The sequence below is a fragment of the Petromyzon marinus genome, unplaced genomic scaffold (genome assembly GCF_048934315.1).
Source record: "Petromyzon marinus isolate PM22_M1 ecotype Great Lakes invasive population unplaced genomic scaffold, UKy_Petmar_22M1.pri1.0 PM_G_Scaffold_72, whole genome shotgun sequence".
NCBI lineage: Eukaryota > Metazoa > Chordata > Hyperoartia > Petromyzontiformes > Petromyzontidae > Petromyzon > Petromyzon marinus.
The window spans coordinates 90,524-105,213 of NW_027423027.1; the positions used below are offsets into that span (position 1 = coordinate 90,524).

Genomic DNA, 14,690 nt, shown 5'->3' on the forward strand with positions numbered 1-14,690 from the left:
AAGTTACAAAGTGGCGAGCCGGGTGAAGACAAATTAAACTTAAGCGAGATAATTAAAGTAAACACAATCAGGCGAGGGCAGGAGGCAAGGCCCCGCGTTGCTAGGCCCCGCGTTGTAAAGTTCCAACCTGGACATCGATTCCCATGCTCGCTGCTACTCAACTGACATCCCTACGAGAGAGGCTCTACCTTGGTAAACAACAACAACCACCACAACCACCACCACAACAACCAGAATCGCAATGAGAATTTCTCACCTCGGATTTCAGTGAAGGAAGCGATAGCTTCCAGTTACCTCGTGACGTCACGCGGCAGCAGGTGACATGACGTCACTTCCGGAGTACGAGACACGCTCCTCCCACAATGAGCGGCTCCGTAACTAAATAAATTAGAGAATCTTCTTTGGTTCTTTCGGTAAAGTCACGTAGAATGATAATAAAATAATAAATTGATAAAATAAAATAACACAATAATATTCTCACGACGTTTCGGCCACAACACAAGCGGCCTTCATCAGGTGAAGGGGGCGAGACTGTCTGGTAGGACAGCGCTGGAGTGAAAGAGCCACGTTCAGATACGGCCTTTAAGCTGTGTGAGAGGAACAAAGCGCCTTGACAAAGGAATTAGCATATAATTTAGCATTGAAATTGCTGAATGATTAGCTTGTGACTGGTCACAGAAAGTGCTATGTTAAAAGTTAAAGCATACACACCCGCAGAGGCACCCATTGTTAAAGGAATTAGCATAGAATTTAGCATTGAAATAGCTAAGTTAAGGCATACACATCTTGACAATGGAATTAGCATAGAATTTAGCATTGAGATAGCTGAGTGATTAACTTGTACCTGCTGCAGAAATTGAGCTTGTACCTGCTGCAGAAATAGCTACGTTAAAGTCAGAGCATACACATTCACCGAGGCCCTTAGTACAAATCAAACAGGAGAATTTAGCATTGAAATAACTAGGCGAATTCCAGCATTGAAACAACTGAGTGATTAGCTAGTGACTGGTCACAGAAATGACTACACATCTGAGCTATTGGTTCACTGTGTGTGTACACTGTGTGTGTGTACACTATGTGTATACACTGTGTGTCACTTTGTGTCGCTGTGTGTGTCACTGTGTGTGTGTCACTGTGCCTGGCACAAGCGTCGTGGTGACGTCACCGCCACTTAGTGGCGAATGGCGGTTGTTGTTGTGTCACTGTCACTGTGTGTCACTGAGTGTGTACACTGTGTGTGTGTACACACACAGTGTACACACACACAGTTTACACTTTGTGTGTGACAGTGTGACACAGTGTGTACACTGCGTGTGCACACTGTGTCACTGTGTGCCACTGTGTGTGTGCACACTGTGTACACTGTGTGTATACACTGTGTATGTACCCTGTTTGTGTCCACATTGAACCAAACCCCCGGCAAGGCCATCTACTTAATGACGAGAGAAAATTCACACGAAATGTCCTTTTCAATGAAGTCTTCCAGATGTAAATTGAAACAAGCTTTTAATGAGGAAATGAAATCATCTAATTCAAAACACAACACAATTCAAAGATGTTTCATTTCAAAACTTCAAAAACGGAGCATGGGGTACTTGCGTGAATGCGTCCTTCGTGTGCAAATGTTGTGACTTTCCTGGCCTGAAGGCCGTCAATGTGTTGGACCCTTATTGGTGCACAGCGTCTCAACAACAGCAGTGGGGTTTGCTTCAACCGATGGTTACGAACATCCAGACGTCAATCAGCAAGGAGCATTTCTTGTCCCAGTTAGACAAAATCTACGTCAACACGTAAGACAAAACTACAATTCGTGTTGTAGAGAATGTACCTCCTCCTATACGTGTAACCTTTAAGTGGTATGCCTTGTAACTGATGAATGATCCGAGCGTGCTACCTATTTCAAAGACAATGAGTTGCTCCAGATGCTTCGTGGAACACAAAAACACCGTTTGACCTGTATCACAAGAACAACGGGTCTCACCTGAGTTCTCTGTACAGGTTACTTTCAAACACACACACACTTTGTCCTAACATCACTTAGTCAATGTTTGACCCTTATAGATCAAATGTTACAAGTATGCACAAAACCAGACAAGTATACATTCTAAATTATTGACAGGCATATTAACAAAATTGGATTACTGCAGTGAAATATACTGCATCACGTTACATCGTATTAACAAGAAGCTTTTAAAAAAGTGGCACAGTCTGCTTCACAGTGTATGTAAACATACTATTGTGTCATTCAAAACGAGTAGGCCATTGCATGCTGGCATCTGAGTGAAAATGTAGCAAATTTTAAACATTACCTACAAACTACACAACTGAGATGACGCAACAATCATCGCCCCCTACTGACAGGCTCTTTTTTTCGATTTAAAGCTTTCGTGACTGCAAGGATTCATCTTCTTTGGTTCTTTCGGTAAAGTCACGTAGAATCTTAGCAGCGTTCATTGTAGCTCTGTCGTCCCGACAGGTTTGTTCCTTTCACCTGAAGGCCACTTGTGTTGTGGCCGAAACGTCGTGAGAATTTTATTGTTTTATTTCATTATTTTATTCTCATTCTACGTGACTTTACCGAAAGAACCAAAGAAGATGACAGGCTCTTGTCCACATGCAGGCCGGTGCAGGGACACCACCTTGTACCACACAGGGGCAGCTGCTACTTGGGGATGCTCTTCGAGCGTGAGATGAGATACAAAACTTTGAGTTGCTGAGGCGATTAAGCAAGCACCATGTAAAATCAATTATGATAACAGTGAATGCTTGGGAGCTTATTGGCTCTTGCTCCTGGTTATAGATCTACCCAACCCACGGGCCCACAAAGTGTTCAACTTCACGTTCTTGTCATTAAAGGCCTGTGACAAAGGTGCATCTATTGTAGCGACATCGTCTCTGGCTTACACATCTACCGGGTCTCCACTTGACTTTGTATTGTCTAGGAGCAAGTCCACCCACACCTCCACTTCCACAAACTGCTGGGAGTTGCCTCACTCTGACTCACAGTCAGAATTCTCCTCCTGCTTCACGATGTGAAGGTCCCATTTTGGAGTTGAATCTTCATCTTCACATTTTACCTTCACTTCTTCGCTGATCACTTCTTCACATTTCACCATCACCTCTTCATATTTCACCTTGATACCTTTAAAAGTGTCCAAGCTGGGATTTTCGTCCGGTTCTTGTTTCATGAGGGATGGGCTCATTGCGGCACTTTGACTTTCACAAGCTGATTTCAGACTCCGACTCTGCTCCTTGTGGATCTTCCGATGCTTTTGTGTTCTCTGGTGTCTTCGAAGAGTTGATGAATCTGCAAACGGCTTCCCGCACAGAGTACACTTGAAGGGTTTCTCTCCTGTGTGTGTTCTCTGGTGTTTTACAAGATCAGATGATTGTGCAAACGCCTTCACGCACACACTGCACTTGAAGGGTTTCTCTCCCGTGTGTGTTCTCTGGTGTATTACAAGATTACATGAATCTGAAAATGTCTTCCCACACACACTGCACTTGAAGGGTTTCTCTCACGTGTGTGTTCTCTGGTGTTTTTTAAGAGAAGATGACCATGAAAATGCCTTCCCACAAACACTGCACTGGAAGGGTTTCTCTCCCGTGTGTGTTCTCTGGTGTAATATGAGATGATATGACTGTGTAAACGCCATCCTGCAGATCGTGCACCTGAAGGGTTTCTCTCCCGTGTGTGTTCTCTGGTGTTTTTTAAGAGCAGATGAATCTGAAAATGTCTTCCCACACACACTGCACCTGAAGGGTTTCTCTCCTGTGTGTGTTCTCTGGTGTGATTTAAGAGCAGATGAATGTGCAAATGCCTTCACGCACACACTGCACTTGAAGGGTTTCTCTCCCGTGTGTGTTCTATGGTGTACTATAAGATGTGGTGACTGTGCAAACGCCATCCCGCACAGAGTACACTTGAAGGGTTTCTCTCCCGTGTGTGTTCTCTGGTGTTTTACAAGATTACATGACTGTGTAAACGCCATCCCGCACATCGTGCACCTGAAGGGTTTCTCTCCCGTGTGTGTTCTATGGTGTACTATAAGATGTGGTGACTGTGCAAACGCCATCCCGCACAGAGTACACTTGAAGGGTTTCTCTCCCGTGTGTGTTCTCTGGTGTTTTACAAGATCAGATGACTGTGCAAATGCCTTCATGCACACACTGCACTTGAAGGGTTTCTCTCCCGTGTGTGTTCTCTGGTGTGTTTTAAGAGCAAATGAATCTGAAAATGCCTTCCCACAAACACTGCACTTGAAGGGGTTCTCTTCCGTGTGTGTTCTCTGGTGTTTTTTAAGAGCAGATGACCATAAAAATGCCTTCCCACAAACACTGCACCTGAAGGGTTTCTCTCCCGTGTGTGTTCTCTGGTGTGTTTTAAGAGTACATGAATCTGAAAATGTCTTCCCACACACACTGCACTTGAAGGGGTTCTCTTCCGTGTGTGTTCTCTGGTGTTTTTTAAGAGCAGATGACCATAAAAATGCCTTCCCACAAACACTGCACCTGAAGGGTTTCTCTCCCGTGTGTGTTCTCTGGTGGTTCTGAAAAACTGATGGCCATGCAAATGCCTTGTTACACACAGTGCACTTGAAGAGTTTCTCTCCTGTGTGAGTTCTCTGGTGCCGTGTCAAATTTCCAGTCCGGTCCGTGCTGTATGCACGCTGGTCGCATTGTTGACTTGTCGTACCGAGCTGCGCTGAGTGCCTTTGCTCCATCAGACCAATTCTGCAGAGGAAGCGTCAGCTGCAGACAGAAAAAAATAATATCCACACCATCTACACGTCAGGCACAGAGGAATACACACGTGACTTACACGTCTATACTTATTAATATATTCATGATGTAGTGAAAAAGTTTTCCAAATGAATCAGATTTGATGAATCTGCAAATGCCTTCCAGCACAGAGTGCACCTGAAGGGTTTCTCTCCACGGGCTGTTATGGCACACAATGAGAGGGAAAATGTCATTAATATGCCTGGAAGCCTTCATATCTTCAAGATGAATGTTAACTCATTAATATGCCTGGAAGCCTTCATATCTTCAAGATGAATGTTAACTCAAAACTCTAAGCACACAATTTCAGCTGTCTGACTACAAAAGGAATATTTATGAAAGCTAAATTCAGCTGACATAGCAAAGGGTGTTGAAAACAATACTATTTGTGTTATGCAGAAATGCATAAATCAATGTTCAATCGCAACTTAGAGGTTTGAATCCAGGCTCAGATGTCCTTGAATGCTGGGATGAACAGATCCGACTTCAGCTGAATGTGTGTGCTGTGTTCACCTCCTGTTTCCAATCTTATAAAGAGTTCCAGAGGAAAACAAAAATAAACTATTGTTTTGATATAACCTCCGTGTGCAATAGAGTTAATAGACTTTACTGCAAACAAACTTGACACTGTCACACACTGGCATGAGTAAACAGGTGGTGGTGTGACCAGAACCATGCCTGGCCACCTTCATCTGCTCAGCATTTATTCTTCCTCACTCCACCAAGTAATGAATCGAGGATCAATCAACATAGCCGAGGCTATCCGTGTCTCTGTCTCTCTCTCCCCGTGGTGAAGGTGTTCCCCTCCACACATTCAGAGTCAACAGCGGCACGCGCTTAGCGTCTATGACCGATAGATACATTGACGCACGTATTGTTGGTTCTTTCAGTAAAGTCACGTAGATAGAAAATAAAAATAACAGATTAAATTCAATAAGATAAAGACCACTTGTGTTGCGATCGAAACCTCGTGGGTTTATTACTTTATTTTTATTTTCATTTTTTATTATTATTTTATTTTCTATCTACGTGACTTTACCGAAAGAACCAAGAATATTAATTCCTGCAGTCACCAAAGTTTTAAGTCAAAACATTCACACACGTTGACAAAGCCTCACCTTGTGTTATTGTGGGCAGGTCGCTTCTGATAACAAGAGCGGTATAGCAGCTCAAGCGGGCTTGGCCTGGTGAAAAAAAAAATAAAAACTGCGTGAATATTGACAATGAAACAAAGTTACAAAGTGGCGAGCCGGGTGAAGACAAATTAAACTTAAGCGAGATAATTAAAGTGAATGCAATCAGGCGAGGGCAGGAGGCAAGGCCCCGCGTGGCTAGGCCCCGTGTTGTAAAGTTCCAACCTGGACATCGATTCCCATGCTCGCTGCTACTCAACTGACATCCCTACGAGAGAGAGAGGCTCTACCTTGGTAAACAACAACAACCACCACAACCACCACAACGATGAGAATTTCTCACCTCGGATTTCAGTGCAAGCGCGCACACGGCAGCTTCCTGTTGCCTCGCGACAGCAGGAAGTAGTATGACGTCACTTCCCTTCCAAAAGCGGCTCTGTAACTGAATAAATGACGTCACTATTGAGGTACACCTCCCCCTGGCGTTTTCACGCCGATGAAGTAATGCTGAGAGATGACGTCACAGAGCGGGATTGGAGTTTGACATGACGGCACATCCGGGGAACGATACACGCTCCTCCCACAATGAGCAGCTCCGTAACTAAATAGAGAATAAATGTTAATGTAACTCGTCCCATGTGTCGTGGGCAATGAACTCGTCGGCTTTAACGAATAAATTATGCTAATGAGTTGCCGTCACTGGGCGTAGCTTTGCCCAAATAAGGATTGGCACTGGAACGCAATCGGCAATGACACAAGCGGAGGTGACGTCACGCTCAAGAGCGCGGTGGACGGGGGTGGGATGAATACCTTGGTGACATGACGTCACTAGCGAGGTACACCTCTCCCTGGCGTTTCACGCCGATGAAGTAATGCTGAGTGGTGACGTCACAGAGCGGGATTGGAGTTTAAGTTGATTTAGATTCATTTTCATTGCTCCCTCCCTTGGGAGCGTGGGCTCAGCTACAACAACAACGTGGACATTATTGTGTGTACACTGTGTGTGTGTACACTGTGTGTATATACTGTGTGTGTGTACACTGTGTGTGTGTACACAATGTGTGTACACTGTGTGTACACTGTATGTGTGTGTACACTGTGTGTGTGTGTACACTGTGTGTGTACACTGTGTATACACTGTGTGTGTGTACACTGTGTGTACAATGTGTGTATACACTGTGTGTGTACACTGTGTGTGTGTGTACACTGTGTGTATACACTGTGTGTGTACACTGTGTGTATACACTGTGTATGTGTACACTGTGTGTGTACACTGTGTGTGTGTGTACACTGTGTGTATACACTGTGTCTGTGTGTACACTGTGTGTGTACACTGTGTGTGTATACAGTTTGTGTGTGTACACTGTGTGTGTGTACACTGTGTGTGTTTACACTGTGTGTGTGTACACTGTGTGTGTGTGTACACTGTGTGTGTTTACACTGTGTGTGTACACTGTGTGTGTGTACACTGTGTGTGTACACTGTGTGTATACACTGTGTGTGTACACTGTGTGTGTGTACACTGTGTGTGTACACTGTGTGTATACACTGTGTGTGTGTACACTGTGTGTGTGTGTGTACACCGTGTGTGTGTACACTGTGTGTGTACAGTGTGTGTATACACTGTGTGTACACTGTGTGTGTACACTGTGTGTATACACTGTGTCTGTGTGTACACTATGTGTATATACACTGTGTGTGTGTGTACACTGTGTGTGTACACTGTGTGTGTGTACACTGTGTGTGTACACTGTGTGTATACAGTTTGTGTGTGTACACTGTGTGTGTGTACACTGTGTGTTTACACTGTGTGTGTACACTGTATGTGCACACGGTGTGTGTGTACACTGTGTGTGTGTACACTGTGTGTTTACACTGTGTGTGTACACTGTGTGTGTGTACACTGTGTGTGTACACTGTGTGTATACACTGGGTGTGTACACTGTGTGTGTACACTGTGTGTGTGTACATTGTGTGTGTACACTGTGTGTATACACTGTGTGTGTACACTGTGTGTGTGTGTACACCGTGTGTGTGTACACTGTGTCTGTGTGTACACTGTGTGTGTACACTGTGTGTATACACTGTGTGTGTGTGTGTACACTGTGTGTATACACTGTGTCTGTGTGTACACTGTGTGTGTATATACACTGTGTGTGTGTGTACACTGTGTGTGTACACTGTGTGTGTACACTGTCTGTGTGTGTACACTGTGTGTGTACACTGTGTTTACACTGTGTGTGTGTACACTGTGTGTGTGTACACTGTGTGTGTGTACACTGTGTGTGTACACTGTGTGTATACACTGTGTGTGTACTGTGTGTGTGTACACTGTGCGTGTGTGTACACTGTGTGTGTGTACACTGTGTGTGTACTGTGTGTGTGTACACTGTGCGTGTGTGTACACTGTGTGTGTGTACACTGTGTGTGTGTGTGTATATACACTGTGTGTGTACTGTGTTTGTGTACACTGTGTTTACACTGTGTGTGTGTGTACACTGTGTGTGTACACTGTGTGTGTCTGTACACTGTGTGTGTACACTGTGTGTGTACACTGTGTGTGTACTGTGTGTGTGTGTACACTGTGTTTACACTGTGTGTGTGTGTACACTGTGTGTGTTTACACTGTGTGTACACTGTGTGTGTGTACACTGTGTGTGTACACTGTGTGTATACACTGTGTGTGTACACTGTGTGTGTGTGTGTACACCGTGTGTGTGTACACTGTGTCTGTGTGTACACTGTGTGTGTACACTGTGTGTATACACTGTGTGTACACTGTGTGTGTGTGTACACTGTGTGTATACACTGTGTCTGTGTGTACACTGTGTGTGTATATACACTGTGTGTGTACACTGTGTGTGTGTACACTGTGTGTGTACACTGTGTGTGTGTGTGTACACTGTGTTTACACTGTGTGTGTGTACACTGTGTGTGTTTACACTGTGTGTACACTGTGTGTGTGTGTACACTGTGTGTGTGCACACTGTGTGTATACACTGTGTGTGTACTGTGTGTGTGTACACTGTGCGTGTGTGTACACTGTGTGTGTGTACACTGTGTGTATACACTGTGTGTGTACTGTGTGTGTGTACACTGTGCGTGTGTGTACACTGTGTGTGTGTACACTGTGTGTGTATACACTGTGTGTGTACTGTGTTTGTGTACACTGTTTACACTGTGTGTGTGTGTACACTGTGTGTGTACACTGTGTGTGTCTGTACACTGTGTGTATACACTGTGTGTGTACACTGTGTGTGTACACTGTGTGTGTGTACACTGTGTGTGTGTACACTGTGTGTGTACTGTGTGTGTGTACACTGTGTTTACACTGTGTGTGTGTGTACACTGTGTGTGTTTACACTGTGTGTACACTGTGTGTGTGTACACTGTGTGTGTACACTATGTGTATACACTGTGTGTGTACTGTGTGTGTGTACACTGTGCGTGTGTCTACACTGTGTGTGTGTATACACTGTGTGTGTACTGTGTGTGTGTACACTGTGTGTTTGCACTGTGTGTGTGTGTGTGTACACTGTGTGTGTTTACACTCTGTGTGTGTACACTGTGTGTGTCGTTTGTGTTATGGTCGAAACGTCGTGAGAATTTTTATTGTTTTATATATATTTTATTGTTTCCCTTCAACGTGACTTTACCGAAAGAGCTAAGAATATGAATTACTGCAGTCACGAAAGCTTTAAATCAAAATTTCGTTTTTTTACGTCGCTTTCGAGATTTTTCCGCATTCACTTTTTGAACGTTAAAAAATGCGGATCCGTAAGTCGACATAAAGCGACAGACGCCGTCAGCAAACGCGCATCTTCGCCGTGAAGCCACGAGGCTTTCCGAGGGTCGGGCCCCGCTCAGAGTGGCTGGAGCCCCCCGCCGTTGGCGAAGTGGGCCATGCGGCCCGTGAAATGACGAGCCGAAAATTACTCGGGCAGAGCTCGCGGACTTTCGTGGGAATTTGTGATATGCGACTGCGCGTTCGTGTCTGAACTGGCCCGTATTACCACCAGCTGTGGTCTCAACAGGGGTTTCCCCCCGGTGTGTAATAAAGTAAACCTGTCAATTCTAGATACCAAGGTTCTTTGAAAACCCACGGGTTTTTATCACAGATTTGTTCACGAGGAAATTCAGATCTACAAACACAGACACAATTTCAACCGATAAGATTGTTTCAAATTAAGCAACCATTGGAAAGTTGTTCTAAATCGAACCAAACATTAAACTAATTTTCAATGGTACAGTATATTTTTGAAGTAGTGGTACCCCAAACTTTCGCAGCCCTTAAAAATTCCCTTTTCACACCATCAATAGGTAAACTCCCCCTCCGGCAAGTCCACCCGCACGTAAACCACCTCTATGCTAATTTTTATGCTAATTCCTTTGTCAAGGCACCTTGTTTCCTCGCACACAGCTTAAAGGTCGCGGTCTGAGCGTGGCTGTGTTTCACTCCAGCGCTGTCCTCACCTGATCAAGGCCGCTTGTGTTGTGGCCGAAACGTCGTGATTTTTGTTGTTTTATTTTTTACCTACGTGGTGACTTTACCGAATAGAACCAAAGAGTATAAACCTGTCAACCTAAAATAACCATTGTCACATTAGACGCGGCTTAAAAACGTGCGTTGACGGAGACAAACTTGTACGTACGCACGCACGTTGAACTTCTTTCGCACCGTACGTAGCCAACCGCGCTAACCTGAGGTGCGGTCGGCTAAATCGCCGCGCGATGTCCGTGCGGCACAGGGCCCAGTCTACCGCGTGCCGCGGCCTCCCTTCGAGCCGGGAGTCTTCCCGAGCGGCTCCTCCGACGGGAGCGTGCGGCTGTGGGAGGGTGGACCACGACGTCCCCCCGTGCCCACCCTGCGGTGCGGCGGTCAGGCTGCGCTGGACGCCGCCTGGTCCCCCCACAGCCCTGCGCTCGCTCGTGGCCGCGCTCGCCGCGGAGGCTCCGCGCGCGCGGGAACTGTCCAGCGGCACGTGCGTCAGGCCGCGTGCACGCCGCAGTGGCCGGGGTGTTAACCACACCTCGCCCGTTATGCAGCTCGCGGTGCGATCCCGAGGCCTGCGTATTTGGAGTTTTGCAGGCCTCTCTCCCCGCGTGGTTGAGTGGATTTTTCCTCCGGCTCCTCCGGTTTTTCCCTCTGCACGTAGGAAACATCGCGTCGGTCAGCTTCACAGTGGAACAGACTTCAGCAGCAGGCCACGATGCCAAGGAGCGTGAAAGGCAGCAGCGGAGAGGCCGGTCGTCGCCGTGCCGGTTTTCTGTCGACGCTAGAAGCTAGCCGCTATGAGGGCACTGAAGGCGACGGTCTGTCAGCAGCGGCCACGGCCGGTTCTGGATTCTGGCTCGTTCGGGAGGCAGTTACGGGTCGATGATTGGGGTCAAGTCTAGCGAGCAATGGCACGATCCATCGGCTTGGAGGTGGGCATCAAGCGGGACAGCCATGGCCGACAATTACCCCGATGGATTTAACCCTGTACGGTAATATACTGAACATGCATGGGCATACCAAGTACTTGCACCATATATTGATAGACGTTATGCTGTTTTAAAGCGTGGATTCTTGGGGACTTTTTTATGGGCCATCAGCCATCACGACAATTTCCGTCTGCTTATGACAGCGTAACGTGCCGACTTATCCCGAGATCCACAAACAAAAAATATTTTGCGATCCACCCATGAATCACGATCCACGAATTGGCCACCGCTGACCTGCTCGCGCAACAGAATTGTTAACCGGTATGAAGCAGGAGATGTTTTGTGGACCACTCAAAATCCAGGGCCCCGAACGGCAGCCCCGGCTGCCCCTGGCGATTGTTTACGTACAATCCTTTTCACTTCAGTCGTAAAATTAAAGATTTTTTGTTAAACAATGGGCAGTGCCACCCGTTCCCAAGTTTGGTGTTTCCCGACTCCAGGGCGGTGCGGAGCGATCCTGAGAGATGCTGACAGATGCTGAGACACGTACCGTGTCGCCCTCTACCCTGTCCGTGCATCAATCCTGAGAGACGCTGGCAGATGCTGAGACACGCACCGCGTCGCCCTCTACCCTGTCCGTGCATCGATCCTGAGAGACGCTGACAGATGCTGAGACACGCACCGCGTCGCCCTCTACCCTGACCGTGCATCGATCCTGAGAGACGCTGACAGATGCTGAGACACGCACCGCGTCGCCCTCTACCCTGTCCGTGCATGTCTCGACATCTTAAGGCGTGAAAATAATTTCTAGCCAAGGGGGGGGGGGGGGGGGGGGGGTGGTAGGACACCAGTTGGGGGGATGGTTTGGCACACAAAGGATGTAGATTTATTTATCCCACATATGCACAATGTCTTAACAGCTGCAAAAAAAACTGTCAATTTGTAATGAACGCCTTTTCAAAGGAGAAGTTTTTCATCAGCAAAGAAATGTCCATAATACAGGTTAACTCTCCAATGAGTGACACTTTTTGACAATACATTCAATGTGTATGTATTATACAGTTTTTCAGTACAAACAATGTTAGAAATAACAATTTTTTTTGGCGTGACATCAAACGTGCAGTGTGCAAATGTGTCACCGTGTGCGTCTATGGATGTCCTTTGTGGTTTCACTTCACGTGGCCTCAACGTGCACATAGCCTGGCACAAGCGCCGTGGTGAAGTCACCGCCACTTAGTGGTGAATGGCGGTTGTTGTTATTGTTGTATTATCGATTTAAAGCTTTCGTGACTGCAAGGATCCATACTCTTTGGTTCTATTCGGTAAAGTCACGTAGTAGGTAAAAAATAAAACAAAAATCACGACGTATTTTTCAAGTAGTGGTACCCCAAACTTTCGCAGCTCTAAAATTCCCTTTTCACACCATCAATAGGTAAACTCCCCCCCCCGTGCCAACCGGCATGTGCACCCGCATGTACACCACCTCTACACCGTTCATCATGCTAAGTCGGCCAATCAAATGCTAATTTTTATGCTAATTCCTTTGTCAAGGCACCTTGTTTCCTCGCACACAGCTTAAAGGTCGCGGTCTTAGCGTGGCTGTGTTTCACTCCAGCGCTGTCCTCGAGACAGTCTCGTCCCTTCACCTGATGTAGGCCGCTTGTGTTGTGGCCAAAACGTCGTGATTTTTCTTGTTTTATTTTTTACCTACGTGACTTTAACGAATAGAACCAAAGAGTATTGTTGTGTTCTTTGTTTGTACGCGTGGCTCTGGTTCTGTGTCTTTTGATGTCCTTGTCTGTGAGTGCAGAAATTGTGGCACTGTCAGATGTCATCGGTACCATAACGACCTCCCACAATGAGCAAACAGCAGCGATGGGGGAAACATCGTGAACCAACCGCACTGCATCATCATACCTCGTGACGTTATGCCCTGTGGCAGCTTGTCATTACACTTTGGCTGGGGCCTAGACTTTGACTCAACATTGACAGAAATTATTTACAATGCGTATTTTTATTCTTGGTTCTTTCGGTAAAGTCACCACGTAGAAGGGAAACAATAAAATAATAAAAATATAAAACAATAAAATGTATCACGACGTTTAGACTGCAACACAAGCAATCATCATCAGGTGTGAAAACCACAGCAAGAAAATTTCAAATTGTGTTGCAGTCGAAACGTCGTGATACATTTTATTGTTTTATATTTTTATTATTTTATTGTTTCCCTTCTACGTGGTGACTTTACCGAAAGAACCAAGAATATGAATCCCTGCAGTCACGAAAGCTTTGAATCAAAATTTAATGCATATTTTGTTTTTCTGAACAAAAATACGAGCGTGTTGTGTGTTGAATCCTAGGGTCAGAGTCTATGCCACATGTGCAGTCTCAAGTTACCTATTGACAACTTTTACTCAGCCTACCCTGTCAACTCCCATCCATGTTCACTTTACTGGACTTCACCCAAGCTCGACTGCCAAGGTCTACACAAGTCTCACAATTTATCGATTTAAAGCTTTCGTGACTGCAGGGATTCATCTTCTTGGATTATTTCGGTAAAGTCACCACGTAGAAGGGAAATAATAAAATAATAAAAATAAAATGTTATTTTATTATGTTTTATTTGTATTATTGATGTAGTGGAGTAGATAATGCGCATGGGAATTGGCCATGTACAGTACATACAGACAGACAAGGAGAACGGGTCACACGAGGGCGAATAGGTGGTCGAGTCGCAAGTGCCGTAAACAAACCCAAGTAATTAAGAGAGTCGTGACACGAGGGCTGTGATTGGTCGAGAGGCTGTTAGCGTTAAGTGGTGGCGTCGGAATGTCTGATGAGGGGGACAGGTGCGGGCTGGCGGGAAACGGCCAGCGAGCCACGTGGCAATTAATTAAGGCTAATGCGAGAGGGGATAAAACGCGAGGTGGTTTGAACAGAGGGGGGTTGCTGTTGGGGAGTTGCGGTTGGAGAGTTGCTGCTGGGAAGTTGTTGCTGGGCAGTTATTGGCGAGAGGTGAAGAGATACGGAGAAGACAGCTGGAAATGTTAGGGAAGAATAGATAGAGAGCCGGATCCCAAAGACAGTAAATAGCGATAGGGAGAGTCAGCGTTAGCGGAGATAGATAGAGTCACTGTGTGTGGATAGATGGAAGTCACTGCGTGTGAAGAGATAGCGGCGATACTGTGTGTGAGGAGATAGAAGACGAACCACTGTGTGTGGAAGAGATAGAAGACGAACCACTGTGTGTGGAAGGGAAGACACTGTGTGTGAAGAGATAGGCGAAGAAACACTGTGTGTGGAAGGAGATGCACGGACGATGCTGAAGTAAATCGGAGCGTCCGAGTTGGC

General features: G+C 46.0%; 1 protein-coding gene across 1 annotated transcript; it reads right to left on the reverse strand.

Annotated features, from left to right (window-relative positions):
* Positions 1-1,489: 1,489 nt before the first annotated feature.
* LOC142920534 (uncharacterized) lies at positions 1,490-11,366 on the reverse strand. The gene is made up of 3 exons (XM_076062817.1): positions 11,287-11,366; positions 10,617-10,883; positions 1,490-4,659 (listed from the first exon to the last, which is right to left on the reverse strand). The coding sequence occupies exons 1-3, from the start codon at positions 11,364-11,366 to the stop codon at positions 3,519-3,521; spliced, it is 1,488 nt and encodes a 495-aa protein (XP_075918932.1). The 3' UTR covers positions 1,490-3,518.
* Positions 11,367-14,690: the final 3,324 nt, after the last annotated feature.

Coding starts and splice junctions, on each gene's coding strand:
- LOC142920534 (XM_076062817.1), bottom strand. CDS start 11,366: ATGGCTGTCCCGCTTGATGCCCACCTCCAAGCCGATGGATCGTGCCAT. Junction 10,884..11,286: donor TTGACCCCAATCATCGACCC/GTAACTGCCTCC, acceptor GCCGCTGGACAG/TTCCCGCGCGCGCGGAGCCT. Junction 4,660..10,616: donor TTTAGCCGACCGCACCTCAG/GTTAGCGCGGTT, acceptor GCGTGCATACAG/CACGGACCGGACTGGAAATT.